Here is an 18371-nt window from a genome sequence, read left to right on the forward strand (position 1 = left end):
GGTGAATTGGCCACAGAGGACGGGCAGACCCGAGTGTGTTTATACGCGCCACAGAGAGCTTCACCCACTGTCTGGTCCAAAGCACAGAAAAGAGTGTGTAGCCAGTGCCGGTCTCACACCTGCGCTGTGCAGGGAGAAGCCGACGCTTAAGCAAGTTGGGCTCACGACCAGTCATGCCCGGCCCAGGGCCTCTGGTTCCAGCCCGGATAGAGAATTTGCTTTTGATGTCAATAGCAGAACTCTTTGCCTAACCCAAGAGCATGAAAACTTTCCTCTGAAAGTTTTACACCTTTAGCTCTTACAATGAGTGCCAGGATCCCTTCTGAGTTCACTCACGCGATGCTCCTCCTGCCTCTGGTCTCAGGCTGCTCCCTCAGCGAGAAAACCCTCCTGTCCGCCCACTCACCTGCTAACTCCTCCTCCCTCACCTCTCCCATCGCAGGCATGTACGCCACCTCCGGGAAGGACTCCCGCAGCCCCTGTGACCCCCAGCCCTGTCAGCGTCCTGAGGACAGCGCCCTGGGACTGCTGCTCCCTGTCCATCTCCCCACGGCACTGGAACTGCCTGGGCAAGGACAGGACTGGTGTCAGGCCTGCGCCCAGCATCCAGCACAGTGCCCACGACATGTGTGAGGGAGCTTTTAGGACATTTCAGAAAATACCAAGACACATCTTACAAAAACAGCCAAAAGAGTCAGCATGCTCCGTAAGAGCAAAAATGGAGACAATCCCAAGTTCCAAGAGCAAGGACATGAATGGTGATGGGATTCTGAGATACTTTTTACGATGAGCTTTCTGACATCATTGAAGTAAATGTCTTAGCTTATGTTATATGCTTATGCAAAAGTAATCTATCCCACTACCTATACTGTAATTAATAGGTACAGGGGTTGACAAAAGTGGGTTTGCGGTATGAGTGCACAAAATGCCAAGTTTATTCTTATGTTACTATTAATTACTGTATTGTTTATTTGTATTATGTCTTTTTGTTGTTGTTGTTCATCTCACCCAAGGATATTTTTCCACTGATTTCAGAGAGAGTGGAAGAGAGAAGGAAAGACAGAGAGGAACATCGATGTGAGAGAAACACATCGACTGGTTGTCTCCTGCACACGTCCCGACCAGGGCCAGGGAGGAGCCTGCAACCGAGGTACGTGCCCTTGACCGGAATCGAACCCGGGACCCTTTGGTCCACAGGCCATTGCTCTATCCACTGAGCCAAACTAGCTAGGGCTTATGAGCATTATTACTGGTGTGATCTTGCATCCTGACTTACGGATTTATCTTTTCGGTAATTTAACCTGCGTGAAACCACCCCTCACTGTATTCACAAAAGCTGTGACTGCAGAGGCTAAGTGCACACTGTGTCTGCTCTGGGTAAGAAACCCTTCCGCTTCCCCACTCGCTGTCACAGAGCCCATCGCTCCCTCTGTCCCGACACAGCCCTTGCCCACACTCTAGTCGCAAAGTTGGAGCCTGACTCAGGCTCCCGGTGCCCGAGAGGCGCACATGGAGCGACGCACACTGAGCCATCTGCCTCAGTGCCACGTGTGGTCCGGAGACCGTCACCTGCTCTGTGGCATCTACCTGGGCAGAGACGTGCTGATCTGCAGTCTGGGCAGAGCAGGAATGACTTCGACTGTGGAGCCGTTGTTCTTTATTCCTGGGAGGTTGTCCAGCAAACAGTCGCTGAAGACGCCAAAGACGGTGGTGTGGTAACCTAGGAGACAAGAGGAGGGGCTTCCACCCGGCCAGCTTCCAGTCTCAGGCCTGAGGGCCGAGCTGAGGTTCAGGCCCATCACCTGCCAGTCCCACCCACAGACCCCGCGGCTTACCCTGGAGGCGGAGCTAATCACAGCACCCGCATGCCCACCTTACCAGGCTGCCTGAGCCCCAGTGAACATGTGCCTGTGAGGTCTCTGTAAACTGGGATCTCTGCACAACTTAATTCCATCTCGTCCCTTTCCTGAAGTGCTTTTCAAGTGTGGCTGTCTATAACCTGAGAGTGGGAGCCAGCACACCTTTCCAGGACATCACGTGACTTAAGTCTTTGAAAAATGATTCAAAGTCTAAGCTCCAGAGCCGATGATTGTCATCATCACCGCCACGTGAGACAGCAAACCTGCTGCTTGTGGACAGGAACGACAACCTAACATTAGCAAAATTTCCACGACAAAAAAAAAACTCCCTCAGTTACAAAAGCACTTGAAATTGTTCAAGCTTTAAAATGGCTTTTGAGCCCGGCCGGCGTGGCTCAGTGGTTGAGCATCGACCTATGAACCAGGAGGTCACGGTTCAATTCCCAGTCAGGGCACATGTCCAGGTTGTGGACTCAATCCCCAGTAGGGGGCATGCAGGAGGCGGCCAATCAATGATTCTCTCTCATCATTTATGCCCCTATCTCTCCCTCTCTGAAATCAATAAAAATTTATTTAAAAATAAAAAATGAAATAAATAAAATGGCTTTGAAATGTTGAGGTTCCTACGTAACAAAATGAAGCGATGGCCGGTGGTTGGGACTAGGATGTGCTGCCGGGGACAGGCCTCCGTGAGGCAGGGCCACAGAGCGCTGGCCGTCCTACCGACCTGGATCGGAGAGAAACCCCCTTACCGTTCACGGAAATCGTCCCCGTCGTCTGCGGGACCCCAACGAGCGTCACTGGGTAAAGACCAGACTCAGCGGGGAGGGAAAGTGCCGCAGGAAGAGACTCGAACTCCACTCCGCTCGTGAGGAGCCCCTGGAACAAGGGGCAGGCGACATGAATAAGTTTGTTTTACCAAATGGGAATGTAAGCACAAAAGAAAAAACATGAAGCGTGGAAATATATCGTCCAGCATCTATGAATCATCAGCTCATTTCCGAATTGACAGTGAACGAGACCGAGTCCCCGGCCTCAAGGGGCTGCCCCACGACTGGAAACGATGCAGGATGTCAGCTCTGGACTGCCCAACATTGTAACAGACATGCCCCAGGGCAAGAAGGCAAGAAAAGGAAATGAAAGGCACACAGACAGTTCTCTCTCACACACACACACACACACACACACACACACTGTGGCCACAGAAAACCCTACGGAATCTAAGTGGAAAAACTAGTAAGTGCATTTAGCAGAGTGACCAAGGCGTCGTTTTTAAAAAGGTAAGGTACTGCTGCAATAACCTAGCAAGAACGTGTTGATGCTGTGAGCCCGAGTTCTCACGCTGGAAGAGGGACGCAGGTGTGGAATGGAGGAAGGCGAGAGAGGACTTATGGAGACGGATTAGAACTGGAGGTACCCCTGTGAAGTCGGGATTTATGAAATTTGTGTTTGTGCTGTGCATATGGGCATGAGTCTATGTACACATATGCAGGGGCATGCATGTAGGCACATATGGACATACATGCAAGTAGGTATATGTAGACATTCATGTCTGTGTGTGCATGCATGTAGGCACATATGGGGATACATGGCTGTGTGGACATGCTTATAGGTGCAGGTGGGCGTGCGTGTCTGTGTGTACATGTGTGTCGATACATATGGACATGCATGTCCACATGGGTACATAAGGAAGTTCGTGTCTAATGTACATGCATGCACAATTGTCCTACCTCTGTCTACAGAAAGCACCCAAGAGACACTCTAGTGGCAGTGAGCACCCCTGAGCCCAGGTTTTGAGCAGAAGTGAGAAATGATCCAACTATGTAAAGAACAGATGTCACGGGCAGGAGTAGAAACAGAAACCAATTAGACGGCTATTGCCTCTAGGTGAAATATGGCCGCATTTTGTTTCTTTTTAAAATAGCTAACGCAAATATGGCCAGCTGTTAACATTTTCTAAATGTGGATGGTGGATATGTGAATGTTTATTATTCCCTGTAACATGTCATATGTTTGAGATATTTCATGACTTAATTTTTTAAAACCTGACCATGACTGGGGGGCTACCTCCTAGTGTCATTTTTTTTTTTTTTTTTAAGAGAGAGTAGAATGGAGGGAGACAGACAGAGAGAAATTCGGATGGGAGAGAGACACATTGATTGGTTACCTCCCACACACGCCCTGACCTGGGCCAGGGACTAAATCTGCGACCCAGCTACGTGCCCCTGGCAGGGAGACCCTGAGACCCTGTGGTGCACCAGCCGACACTCTAACTGCTGAGCCACACCAGCCAAGGCTCCTAGTGGTCATTTCTATTTTAGTCTTTGTTCTTCCCAATTTTTTATGAAAAGCTACTTTTTTAAAGATAAAAACAGTATAAGAAAAAGCAGGAGGCAGATGATACTTTTATCACTTTGGGGAGGATTCTCTAAACAACTATCATTCCCTGTTTGGCCAAGAGACAGTCCCTGGAGAGGCCTGGTCACAAGCGGAGCAGGAGGCCAGCACATTCCTGTACCACGGGGGCAGCACCCTCCAAGGCCCGCCTCTGAACAGCCTCAGCACTGTCAGCTCAATATGCAGCAGACGCTCTAAGAACTCACACAGATTTCAGAAAACTATGCCGCGTGCTGAAGGCCTAAGTATCACCATAAATAATGCCCCGCCCACCTGGGAACTCTGACTCACCTGGCGCTCTCAGCCGAGCCGTCGTCATCCCTGCCTGACTGCACAGGGGTCCTGCGGCCCCTCGTGCACCCCCACACCACAGCACTGACCACATCACCGCAGGGATCGGGCCCCGGTGCCCCGCCCAAGGCCTGGCCATGGCATGGCACTCAGCCAGACACCTGCACGAAGCACCTGCCCTGGCCCCTGAATGTGCGTCGGAAAACTCCGAGTGTCTCAACCCTCCTTTGCAGGCCTCCCTGTGAACATGCACACAGGGGATTTGCGCAGTGGGCTCTGCCCTGGGATCACTGGGATCAGCCCGGACAGCCAGGATAAAGCCCCTCCCACAATGGAGTTAGGTGAGTACTTCCGACAGACACCGCTCCCTGGTGAGCTTGGACGCCCTGCACACAGGACCAGCACCCGGGTCTCGAGGCTGAGAAAAAGCCCAGGAGAGTGATGAGAACGTCACCCTCTCCCTCAGCCTTGGTCACCTCATCATCATGCAGCAGCAACGTGACCTGTGATCGTCGCACACAAACCTCAAGGAGATGATTTCAAATCTGATTTCCAAGCAACTAGACACGATGTGAGTCCCCATCAGAGGGGTCTCTGTCCACTGATTCAAACACCGACCGAGTACCAGGCACTAGAGACTCGGGAAAGATAAGGTGTGATCTCCACTTACAAGCTGACCAGCCCTGACAAAGCAAATACAAAACCTGACACAGCTTAGGATGTGAGCCTCAAGTATTAGGTAAAAAACACATCTTCATAGCAAGGTGGTAGTCAGCCCCAAAGGGTCGAATCAGTGGTGATACATACCATGTTCTCAACTCGGAGTTCAAAGGGCATGGGGTTGTACACCATCAGCTGGACTTCGCACACGTCTCCCTGCACCCACTGGAAATCTAGAAACACACACATGTGTTAGCTGGTACTCTGCGTATTTCACAAGGTTTCCTCTGGCAAGTCCTTTCTCCGGCGAAGCAGCGGGCATAAATATCGTCATGAGGTAGCCAAGGCAAAGCTGGTTTCCCCACAGGCTTTCTCGGAACCAGAGCAGGTCCTACCGCCACTTGGGTGCCACATGACAGGTATTTCTCGCCATCAGCAGAGACTGATTCTCGCCATCAAGCCAAATGCAGCCTCACAAAACCGAATCAGTCCTGACAGCGCCAAGCTGGGCACAGAGCCGCCAGCCGCACAGCTTCCCGGGACCCGAGGCCAGTTAAGTGACATATTAGCTTGCTCCCCTGTCTCTCCCCTCCGTAACACAGTGGCTTCTCCTCCCTGACCACTCCCAGGGTGGCTGCAGGTCACCACCTGTGGGAGGCAGAGTTCTGAGATGACGCCCAGCCTGGGGCAGGTGCCCTGGAGAGCCTCTCCCCAGTGCGAATATGAGGAGGAAGTTCTGCTCTGTAACAAAGGTAAAGGGGTTCTGCAGACTGACTAAGGTCTCCAATCAGTCGACTTGGGGTTAATCAAAAGGGAGAGTACCCTGGGTGGGCCTGGTCTAATCAGGTGAATCCTGAAAGAAAAGATTCAAAGCCAGAGAAGGCCTATGGGAGGCCATGTGGCAAAGCCCCAAGAGCGGCCTGGAGGAGCTGAGAGCGGCCTGGCTGACAGCTAGCAAGAGAAGAGGGGTGTCAATTACACAACTCCCCCAATCATACAAGAAGACTCGTTCATGGAGACTGGAATTGTGGCATAAAGATACGTGATCCTTCAAACCTCTAGGCAGGTCCTAGCTGATGAGTATATTACCAAAGAGAAAGAAGCCACAGAATGTAAATTACATTTTCCTACCCATGGGTGTCCAACCAATAATATACATTCTGGCTGCAGCTTCTGTTACATCTCAGAAAATATCTTGCCTCACCCACTGAATGCATCCTCCATCCAAGTGAGCAGGTGCTCCTCGCTGTGATGGGGAGCCAGGTGCTAAAGGAGATGCCCTGGCTGTGACCACTGACCTGGCTGGGGCCTGAGCCAGCCACGTCCGAGCTCCACCCAGGCAGGCGATTTAGACTCGCTGTCTTGTTTTCCGTCTGTAAACTGGGACTAGGACGCCTGCAGCGCCTGCAGTTATGAGGATCACTGCAGCACAGAGGATTATTTTCATAAAATGAAACCTCGACAATTTCTTAAGCCGGGAGAGGAAAAAATAGAGGCAGGGCCGGCCCCGGGGCTGACCCTGCAGCCGCACAGCCCCAGGCGCCAAGGGCCCGCCTGGGTCCTTATCCCCACCCAACCCTGAATGGAGTCAGCCTTTCATCCCAGTGGCTAGGAAGCCACGCCAGGCCTTGGAAATCACTCCACTTACTGCCCCGCTGCAGTTCGCATGAGTCTCCGCTAACAGAGCCCTCTGGCCTCTACAACTCCCACAAACATCCCCTTTCGTGAAACACATTTTTAAAAGTCAGATCTATGACAACTGCCCGACGGAGGCAGCGAACCGGTAAGCCGAGAGGAGAGACTGCTCTGTGCAGATGCCTGCACGCACGAAGGCTTGGCTGCGTGTGGGCGGGCGCGGCGAAGCTCGAAAGCCAGGAGGATGGTCCTACCGATCTTCTTGCTCCGCTCCTCCCCACGGCTGTGGGCAATGATGGGCGAGTAGATGAAGGGGCTCTTGGCGGACACATTCTGACCCAGCAAGCTCTTCATCTTCTGCGGCCGGAGGCTGGCAGGGAGGTTCAGCAGTTTCACATGCCTGCAGTTTCAAATGGAACAGAAATACGTCACCTGCCTTGTCAGCTTGGTTTCAGCGGAAATACCACCCAGCAGTCTGTGTCAGGAGAACAGTGCATCCCACAGCAAACAAACTGAGGGAAAGAAATTGCTCCGATTCGGCAGGACAGCGCGAATGCTGCACTCGGTGGCCCGGACCCTCCCAGGCGGGGGGTGACCCCGCAGCCAGAGGCCCGGTTGAAACCTGAACTGCACTGCAGCACTGTGTGCCAGGGGCAGTGGCAGGCCGGCCCCAGACCTGGGCCCCGGGTCCATGAAGTGCGGTGAGCCCTCAGACTACTGGGAGGACTCGAGCTGCCCCACTCAGGTTAACTCTTCTCCCTGCTCTCTCCTTCCTGCCGAGCACCCACACAGCAAACAGAAGGGCAGCCCTGATCGCTCAGCCCCAGGGCCCACATGTGAAGGTCAACAGCACCGCTGCTTCATTTAAGGGAATGACTGGGTCTCCATCGGCCTGGCTGTACCTTACGCTGCTTTCCCAGCTGGGACGGGTGCTCGGCAATCCTCACGCTCCCACCAACCAGCCTGCGTGTACCGCAGGTTTACTAATCCACGGAGCCTGCGCACATCCAGGCCCTGCAACCACTTCCGTGTCCTCCCTCGTTACACACCACACCTGCCCCGTCAGTTCCGGTCAAGGGCTCGTACCTCGGTCACAGGCTCAACCCCCGGCCCTGGTCAGGATGCTTCTGGGAGGCAACCAGTTGACGTGTCTCTCTCCCATGGATGTCTTTCTCTCTCTCTCTCTCTCTCTCTCTCTCTCTTTCTTCTTCCCCCAACCCCCTCCCGCCACCTCCCTCCCTTTCACTCTCAAAAAAAAAAAACAATGAAAAAAATATCCTTTGGTAAGGATAAAAAAACTAATAATAAAATATGCAAAGGAATTCGTGGTCAGCCAGACAGGGAAAGCAGCGGGCAGCCATGGCATTCACTCACAACCAGAACTGAGCACCAATGTCTTCTTATGAGACGCATCCTAGGGAAAAACAGTCACGAGGCACTGACTTCATGCAGCAAGAGTCGCTGCAGAACTAATACTGTATGTTTGTTCTTCGAAGCTGCCACCAACCAAGAAAGCAGAATCCCAGGGACAAGACGTCCAAGACAGGGAGTATTTTTAGAGACTTTAGAGACTGTTAACATTTTAAAACCTGACGCCGCAGCATGCTGCTGCTAACTGGGGCCGTGAAAGCAATGGCGGAATACTAACCAGGAAAGTGGTACAAACGGGCAGAGGGGGCAACCGGGAAAGAACTCACCTCTCTCCCTTGCTTTTCACTCCATCGACCTAACTCGCAGCAGAAACACACCTGAGACCCAGTGGAGAGCTCCGCAGACGGGCATGACGAAAACTCACCATCTCTGCCCACATCGGGACAGTGTGGAGGGCACCCACCCCTCTAAACCCACATGGCTGAGACGGCCAGAGAGGGCATGAACCCCAGCCAGGCTAGTGATGGGACCACCCCCTCAGACTCCGAATGCTGCTGTGCACATCTCACTATCTTCAGACACCACAGAGGGAGGTGATGGGCTGGGTGATACTCAGCGGGACGGAAGGGCTGGGCCACAGAGGACCCTGGTGGGGTCATGGGAGCCTCCTCCTAACACTGGGAGGCTGGCTTTGCCCCGTTTCAGACGACAAGGAAAACCACCCTGACTAGCGTGGCCTCTGGGCCCTTTTTTGAATAAAGGCCTGTAATCCTGCCTCAAACAGTATAATTAACTTAAGAGTTTACATTTTAAAAGCACCAAAGCCACTCAAAGCAACTCGAAGCTCATTCTGACTGGAGGGTTTTGATCCTCATCAATAAAAACGGCCTCATTAACTGCAGAGCTCTCACCGGGTTGAAGGAGTTCAATGTTGGTGCATAAAAAACAACCACCATCAGCCATCCCTCCCCCGACCCCAGGCCAATGACAGGCCCACTGGCTTTCTGTCAATGGCATCTCCACTCCGCTCATTTCTCCCTCAGTAATCCGTGGCTGGCAGTGTGCACACAACCCACGTGACCGCCTGGGCAGTAACAGTCAGGCTGGCTTTTATGTACATGCTCATGTGTGGAGGGTCCTGCAGGGATAAAACAAGGTGCTTATACTTCAGTTGGGCCGTCTTGGCTTGAACCCGGGGAGGAGTGACTGGTCTGGGTGTGGCAGCCCCTGGCACAGGCCCCTGGGCAGCCCAGAAACCGGGGCTCCGTAACATGCTGGCCATCCTCTCATCCCCGGGACACCCCTTACATTTGCTAGGACTGCTGATGAGGTCCGACGAGACAATAGACAGCCAGTGACAAATGGAGACTCATCCAAAGGTCTTGTTCACGACCAGGGCTGAGGACGGGCCCAGCGTGACACACACCTCCCGCACTCGCCAGCCGCCCTACCTGACGATGGGCAGCTTGGTGAGGGGCACAGGCGGCAGGCTGAGGCCGTCCGGGAGGGTGATGAGCTCCATCGTCCCAGGGCACTTGGACGTGTAGCTCTCCAGGCTCTGCGTCACGTCTTTCTTTTCTGAAGAGAAAATAGAAATAAAACAAAGGTGAGACCAAAGTCAATGTGGGAAGCTTTTACTTTATTTAAGCAAAAGTAAACTTCAACCCAAACCCTGACAGTTCAATGAGCCCCATCTTCTGACAGCGATAAAGGGACAGCGACCACAAGAGACCAAAAGAAAGTGGGAGCTTTGTTCGATGTATTTAGACGGCTACTAGCAGTGGCTCCGTTTAGGGCCTGTGGGTAACGGGAAACTAAGTTACTGTCTTCTAGATTGCATTTCCCAGGAAAGTCAGCAGGCGGGCAGGATGCAGACCGGCATGTTTATTCCTTAGCCAATACTTGTCCAGCAGTCCCCAGGTCCAAGCCAAATGCCAGGCCCACCCCAGGAGTCTGCATCCGTCCGCATAACGATATTCGAGAGAAGAAGTTCAGGTCTACATTTCTGATGCCGAAAGGGAGCCTTGTGAGATGACCATTTTCCCCACCCACCCCACCCTGTCCCTAGGAGGGAGGAAGAGAACACGGTGACCATCATGGCGTTTGCTTGTGTCTGCGACATGCTCCCCTACCTGCTCGCAGACTGTAAGTGCGACCCCCACAAACGCACTTTCCAGCCTAAAACACATGGCAGCCCTGACTGGTTTGGCTCAGTGGATAGAGCGTCAGCCTGGGGACTGAAGGGTCCCGGGTTCGATTCCTTTTAAGGGCATGTACCTTGGTTGCGGGCACATCCCCAGTGGGGGGTGTGCGGGAGGCAGCTGATCAATGTCTCTCTCATCGATAGAGAGTTCTAACTCTCTATCCCTCTCCCTTCCTCTCTGTAAAAAATCAATAAAATATATTTTTTAAAAAAAAACACATGGCAACTCAGGCAGGTAGGCCTCGCTATGTCCGCTTCGCAGAGGAAAAGGCAGAGACCAAGTGACGTCAGATAGCTTGTCAAAGATCACGTGTCTGTGGTCTTGTCACTATACTGTTTAGAAGAATCAAGGAAGTTGGGGGGCGAGGGGGGAGTTCGGGGCTCACTCCTTGGCCATTGTTTCCGCTGTCGTTGCAGACAGACCTGGAGAGAAGAGTAGCAGGGCGCCCGGGGGAGGCCCACGGCAAGGCAGTCGGACCTGGTCCGCTAAAGGCTTGTCCTCCCTGGCTGCTGTGCGCACCGTGGGGAAGCCACCCAACCTCCTGAGCCTGTCTCCCATGTCAAGAGTGACCAAGGACGAATGCGATGAGGTATCAGAAACTGGCTGGTAGACTTGAGCAGGGAGCCCCGGGAAATGAGGGTGACTTCCGGCCTCTTCTGTTTGGCGATTGCCCCAATAAGTGAAAACACAGAAGACAACACAGATCGCTGGAAACATGATACTCAGCCAGTTAAACATCTTATGTAGCAAGAAAAACCAACTCTGCTTTTCTTCACTCTGCAAACACACCCAGGCAGCCCTCGGCCCAGCTACGAGGCTCGAAACGGTCATGTGCCACCGCTACACTGATGAGCGACCTGCCAGGCCAGCAGGGTGGACACGCCCTCCCCGGACCAGAACCAGCCTCTCTCTCCTCAGCAGAACTCGGACGGGCTGCAACACAGCGAGCCACGCTGACACCTCCGTGGCACTGCCTGCACCTGTGACTCACTTGGTTTACACAGCGACACCTCGGGGGCCCTGATCAGCAGCCATTCAAGCACAGCGGGAGATTAAATATTTCCCTCGTTCTCTTCAAGTACATAAACATGATCTACCACAATGAAGGCAATTATTTCAAGCCATCAGCTTCCTGTCTCATCACCCAGGTAAAGCACCACCTAGAAACTATTGAAGGGTCTCTAGAGACCCCAGGATGGCACCCAGAGGGGAGCTGCCTAGAGAAGGAAGACTTGGTGCATAATTAGAAAGAAGCTGCATATCCGACGATGAAGGCATGGCGGGAGAAGATGAGGCACAGTAATAGGACGCACATTCAGGCGCCACTGAAAACGACGCTTACAAAGCTCTGCCATCATATGGGAAATGTCTGTTACATTCTGTGGAAAACCAGGATGCGAAACTATATTTATGAATAAATTCAATTTTAAAATAATCCAATTTTTAAAAGAATAGAAAACAATATTGAGAACTACACAGCAATGCCAGGGTGTCGGCCTGTGCAGGCCATGCATAACTTTCTCCTCTCTGTTTACGTTTTCTGAGATTTCTAAGGGGGGCATATGTTATTTATATAATAAAAATAAAGTAAACACTTATAATTGAATTTCCACAGCAGCTTGGTAAGGAAAACCAGGGTCTCTAAAGTTCTGCATGAGCAAAGACCATGTCAGCGCAGGAGGAACTCTGGGGCCTGCGCTGTGGCCGAGGGGATCCCCACAGCTGTCCTGGGCTGGGCTGGGCTGGGCTGAGGAGCGACAGGCGGGCAGCGACTGGCATTTAAGAGGACTTGCTACTGCTGGCCCCGGGCAGGCCCTTCACATGCGTCATCCCCATAACTAGGCCCCAAAACCTCGTGTGCGGTGCCACTGTCGTCCCTGCCTTACAGAGGAGCACCCTGAGGCTGGCAGGATCTAGCCCCAGCTCAGTGCACCCCCCTCGCACGCTCAGCCGTCAGTCGCCCTTTCCTCTAAAGCTATTTCATGCGTATTTCACGACACTCCTCTAGCCTCTAGCACAGCCCCGCGTGGACGGTCAGCCTCCTGCTGGCTCACGTGGCACCGCACCGGGCACCGGCAAACTCAGATTCCCATCAGCCTCGGGCATTTCTTTTCAATAAAAGCACTTCACACACAAAACAAACGATTTCCTGTCTGAATCCCTGAGGCCCAAGTCTCTGTGCCGCCATTTCCCTCCCAAGCTTCACACAGAGTGGATGTACCCCCGCCCGACTTTCCCAGAATCTTTACCGTAGGCAGGTGAAAGTTAGTTAATTAATGAACAATAAAAGCTGTTACTAAACCTGTACCTAAAGGGGACGTGGCTCATACACTGAGGCATGACTTCCCACGTGTATAACTTTACAAACCACGAGAAACCTTGGGTGGCAAGTCACAGATCTGATTTGGGAAAAACTGCTCCCCACAGAACAGGGGGTGCTCAGGGACGCCAAGACTCTTGGGCAGCAACCAGGTGGATCTCTGCATTTTCCTTCCTAACCACAAGGATAATGAAGGCGGAGGGAAGGAAGAGGGGAAGGGGGAGGAAGGGAGGAAGGAGGAAGAGAAAGAAGGGAAGAAGGAAGAGAAGAGAGGAAGGAGGAAGGAGGGGGAGGAGAAGGGGAAGAAGGAGGGAAAGAAGAGAAGAGGGAAGGGAGGAAGGAGGGGAGGAAGGAGGAGAGGAAGGAGGTGACAGGACGTGCACGCTCACAGACTCCCCTCTCACCTGCCCACAGGACAAGTCTACACCTCAGCCGGGCATGGGGCTGTCATCAGCACCCAGCTGCACCCCTGCCAGCCCGAGCCCGCTGTTCTACAGGCAGCCCATGTTCAATGGCACAGCGGTGCCCGGTGCACAGGAGCACCCGGAACTCGCTGTGACTCTGACCGGGCATAGCCCTGCTGGGCACTGTCCCCGAGCACCACAGAGCTCAGATCTAAGGTCACCTCTCACGCTGCTCGCTTCCACCCAGGATCCACCGCGTGCGAGATGATCGATGGCTATTTATAGGAAGGAAATGGAGAAGCCTCCTCCGGCATGACTCTTGGCCTCTTCCTGGTCCCTTATTCCCCGCACAGCGCTCCTAGAGACCTTAGCATGCGTCCTTCATGAGCCCGAAGGGGCCACTGCAACTGCACACACAGCTCAGAAAGCTACCTGCTCCATGTGTAAAAACGAAAAGCCTGTAAAGGAATGGGCCGTTCCACTCCTTCTTATTCTCTTCACAGCGCAATGCACTCCCACTCAGAAAGCACACGCTCTCAGAACAGTGGGTGTCCGGCAGGGCATGGGAGGACGTGGTTGGGGATTTTCCTGTCTAGCTCATCTAGGCCTGTGTGCGGGGACGTGCCACAGAAAACAAACACCAAGTCGCCCCTGGTATTAAAACAAGAAGTGAAATATCTATCAAATATGCAGAGAGAGAAGGGAAAAAGACACAATGCTCTTGTCAGTGCAGATTGACCTCCTGCCTCCTGAAGGTGGACAGGGCCCAAACCCCAAGTTCCAGCCTTCCCTGCGGTGCCGGCTGGTCTGGCTGGAAGCCACACCCCTGAATCCCTTTCCCCTGAATCCTCTTCCCCGCGCAGCTGAGCTGGTGCTCCAGGGACCTGACCACGCAGGGACAAGCAGCGGGTGCTCAGACCCTGCGGGCGGGGGCCTCCGGCCTGGCCTCGCCTCTGCTGGGCCGGGCGGGTACAGCAGTCAAGGGCACCATCTCTCCTACAGGAACCCCATCACCAGAGCTGGGGGCTGGGGACTGGGAGCGGCTGAGAAGCCGGCACGGTCCACTCCACCCCTGGGGTCCCGCTCTGCCTGGTGGGCTCCAGCTGGTCCTTGCCGCCTTCACACCCACCATCCCTTCCCGGCTGCCTGCTGAGGGCTCAGGACCCAGCAGCACACACGGAACACACAGCCAAACCCCTGTCATAGGCCATGTGTGTGGGGACACGTGTAAGCACTCAGAGGCACCCCTCCTTCACCAACAGTAGGCAGGCTCCTCGGAGCCTCTTTCCGACTGGGCCCCGGCCCCGGGCCCCGGCTGAGGCTGTCCTTGGCCTGCCTGGGGCAGCTGTAGCAAGAACCTGCTAAATCAGTTCACCAAGTCCCCCCACACCCTTGATATCTAATCACCCGGCATCCGATCCACTTCCTCATCCCGCCCTTGAGGCCCAAGTCCTTGGCCGCCTTCACAAGGACCCTGTTAGGACAGTTCGGCCCCAACCCCCTGGCCCTGATGTCTCCGCTCAGTAATTTTCCATCTGCGCCTCCCTCCAGCTGCTGCCGGCTCTACGTCCCCACTTGTCCTTGTGTTCGGGGCTGAGCTCAGTCTCTCTCCCCTACAGCAGCCGTCCTGATAAAGTCTGCCTCACCGTGTTAGCAGGTGTGAGCGGATTTCCTCTTTGACAGTACATATGCATTATGCGTGTGTACATATGCATTATGTGTGTGTACGTATGCATTATGTATGCGTGTACATAAGCATTATGCATGCATTTTGTGTACGTGTTCCATTTATTTAGCCCAGAAATGAACCCTGACTGATGCAGCAGTTTGCACAGCTTTGTTGTCATTTTCAAAGGGGTACTTCTTCCTCTTCCATAAGCAAAACCCTTTGTGATGGAAGACTGTTCTGAAACTGTTTCCAAGCTCAATGAGCGGTTTCTTTTTTCCTTCAAAGAAATGAAAAATGTCATCACCCCACCTCCAGGGGGCAAACAAAACTTGGCATGTTCAAGAAATCAAAGTGGTCGCTGTGGGTCACCTGTAGGGAGCCTCACCCGGCTGTTAGATTCACACGTGGTGCCTGAAGCTAATCTCTGTAACACATAGGAGCTGCTTAGGGTTCCAGCGACACTTGCAAACTCCATGGTAAGCTAAGGGGACCTGTCACAGTGCTCAAAAGGGGTTCCCTGACACCCTCAGTTTTATCCCAGAAACAAGTGCACCCTCTTGGGAGGCACCCTCACTCTTTCCCACCGCGGCCCACCCCCAGGTGGTTATGGTATAGAGTGCGCTGTCTACTGAGCTGTGTACATGTCCCTGGGACCGGGGCTGAAAGCTGGGCTCTAGACTCGGCGCTGCCCTGAGTGACCGGGGAGACTTCAGGCGAGCCGCTTAATTAGCAGCTCAGAGCATCACAGACCTCGCCAGCACGGTGGTCAGGACTCAAGCTGCCTCCCTCACCCAGACAAATGAGGCAGGAGGCAGGAAAGCACTCAGAAGACTGCAAAGGAGTTTCACATAAAAGAGATACAATTAGCAAACAAACAGAGGAAACAATATCCGGCTTTGCATGTTACCCAGAAAATACAAATTAAAACAGTGAGGCAACATTCTGTACACACTGGATTAGCAGCACTGCTGCGGGCGGTACAATTAGACCCATCCTTCCAGAAGGCAATTTGGCAATAGGTTGCAACAGCAATAAAAATGCTCTCGTAGCTGACCCGGCAAGCCCTCTCCTGATAAAATCGCTCCTGCTCGGAAAGCTGAAGACCTGAGGATGGTCACCATGGTGTTATCAGTAACAGCAAACACCAACCAAAGGCGGCGTTTAATATTAATGCATCCAGCACAACGTGCGCGCCCACGTGGCTGCTGGGAGCTTTAGGGCGCAGGGCTTCTTTTGGAGGTGATCAAAAGATTTTTAAAATGGACTCTGGTGCAAGGTGCATGTCTATGAATGTCCTAAGAAAGTGGCATAGCCCCACCAGCGTGGCTCAGTGGTTGAGCGTCGACCTATGAACCAGGAGGTCCCGGTTCGATTCCCGGTCAGGGCACATGCCCGGGTTGCAGGCTCCATCCCCAGGAGGGGGCATGCAGGAGGCAGCCAATCAATGATTCTCTCCCATCATTGATGCTTCTATCTCTCTCCCTCTCCCTTCCTCTCTGAAATCAATTAAAAAAAATTTTTTTTAAAAGAAACATGTATATTTTAAATGGGTGAATTGTGTAGTGTGTGAATTAAACCTCAATCAAGTTGATTTTTAAAAAGGAAAAGCATTAATTATTCATGCACTTGGCAACATGTGAGTGCCAAGCATGCCACTGGGTGACGGGATGGGACACAAGCAGGTGGACACCTGCCTCCAGGAGCTTGCAGCTTCCGTGGGGAGTGGTGATTAAGTAAGTGATGGACACATAGGGATGAAAAGTGCTCCAATTGGCACATTCCACACTCAAGGGAGAACATTTCAGAGGAACCCACGCTGGTCTAGGGCGGCCAAGAAAGGCTGCCTAGAAAAAAATAAAGGGAGGTATGTAGGAAGGTGGCACCAGGTAAGGACGAGCCCATGACCCGAGGGAAAAGGGACAAGTGCCAGGGATCAGGATGGCACCCTAAACTCTAAGGCCCAGCGAGGATTCCACCTGGACCGGCTGCCACGCAGACACTGCGCCTCCATCATCGCCAGGCCACGGGGAGCTAGTCACCGGTCCGCAGCCAGAATTCCATACGGGACCCCAGCAGCCAGAGAGCTCTCATGCGTAGCTGCTTGAAAAAACTGAGTCTGGAAGCACTCACCTTGATCCGACAGGAAGTCCAGCATGGTCTGCAGCAGGAAGGACAGGTGCCTGACGGACAGGGCGGGGTTCCCCATCCTCCGGGAGGCGTAGACCAGCTCGTGAAGCAGGCGCATCTGCACAGCAGCCCAGCCTCGGTGCGTGCCTGCCACCAAAGCCACACAAAGTCACAGATCAGAGACGAGCAGCAGGACGGGCACGGGACAGACACGTCTATATAACGTGTGAGCCTCGAGGGTCCAACTACAAAGCCTCCACCGTCACACTCCCAGGGCAGCAGGTGGCGTTCCATTTATTTAGCTCAGAAATGAACTCTAAAGTGGTGCTTTTTTCATGCATTACCTGGTTCATATTACACTTTCTTCTGCAAAGAGACAATTTTTTAAGTAACCTATTTTGAAATAATTATAACAAGATTGAAAAAAGATTACATTTTCGACAGCATATACCACTGTTGGGCATACTTCTTGTTTTTTTTTTCAACAGAATACTGATATTTGGTGGGTTTTGTTACCAACAACCAAGGACATGACATTCAAAAGCACAGTATTTCTCTGAAGTAGAACAAACGTACAGAAAAGCAGATAAACTAGAAACAAGGTTATCAGCAAACTTTTGTGGCCACCCCTCCAAAATGATTCAGTGTACGTGACATTAGAGGTGGGGAAACTGTTTGCACAGCCAGTGAAAAGGATCTCTTTTTCTTTTTAATCCTTACTGGGGATATTTTTTCCATCTTTTTTTTTTAGAGACTGGAAGGGAGGGGGAGAGACAGAGAGAGAAACATCAATGTGAGAGAGATACATTGATTGGTTGCCTCCTGCACTTGCCCTCTCGCCCTCCAGAGCCAGGGATCAAGCCTACAACTGAGGTACGTGCCCTTGACCAGAATTGAACCCGGGACCCGTCAGTCCCTGGGCCAACACTCTAACCACTGAGCACTGGCCAGGGCGTGGCAGGACCTCTGTAAGGTCACAGAACTTCAGACTGATTTATTCCATTCTCCTTTGGGCAACAACTACTGGTCTTAGGTTTTTTTCACCTTCAAATCCTTCGTGAAGAAGATAGTGGTCCCAGGAACCCAAACCGAATAGGTCACCCCACAGTGTGGTGTGCCCAGGCCAAGGGGCTTGTAGAAAAGTTGGGGGAAAGGGCTTAAGGCTCCAATCAAAGGTTCCTCTCTCACTGCCCCTAGCGGCCTCCTCGCCCTCTGTCCTGCTGTGTGTTCCCACGGCACCGCGCACACAGTTCCACCCGTGGGAGTTACCTGGCAGGTGCAGTGAGGCACCTGTAAGCTCCCGTGTTTGTTTGTCTGTCCTTCACTTCCCTGTGAACTAGGATTGTCTTACCCCCCCGGGACCCGTGATGCCTGGCAGGAAGCTGGCACACAGCTGGTACTTAGCCAGCTTGGGAGTCGGATGGGACTCCTGCT

The 18371-nt window shown here is 52.9% G+C and overlaps 1 protein-coding gene across 3 annotated transcripts in view; it reads right to left on the reverse strand.

Moving 5' to 3' along the window:
* The window catches only part of TRAPPC9 (trafficking protein particle complex subunit 9), a 162836-nt gene that overhangs the window by 110798 nt on the left and 33667 nt on the right, over window positions 1-18371 (reverse strand). For all 3 annotated transcript variants that reach the window (XM_070392421.1, XM_070392420.1, XM_070392422.1), the window contains 6 exons: window positions 16941-17084; window positions 9665-9791; window positions 7097-7242; window positions 5355-5440; window positions 2612-2738; window positions 1588-1720 (listed from right to left, as the gene is read on the reverse strand). In XM_070392421.1, the coding sequence (XP_070248522.1) occupies window positions 1588-1720; window positions 2612-2738; window positions 5355-5440; window positions 7097-7242; window positions 9665-9791; window positions 16941-17084 (763 nt within the window). The remainder of the gene's footprint in view (window positions 1-1587; window positions 1721-2611; window positions 2739-5354; window positions 5441-7096; window positions 7243-9664; window positions 9792-16940; window positions 17085-18371) is intronic.

This window comes from Myotis yumanensis, unplaced genomic scaffold (genome assembly GCF_028538775.1).
Source record: "Myotis yumanensis isolate MYYU_CA2020_CCGP unplaced genomic scaffold, mMyoYum1.0.hap1 SCAF_15, whole genome shotgun sequence".
Taxonomy (NCBI): domain Eukaryota; kingdom Metazoa; phylum Chordata; class Mammalia; order Chiroptera; family Vespertilionidae; genus Myotis; species Myotis yumanensis.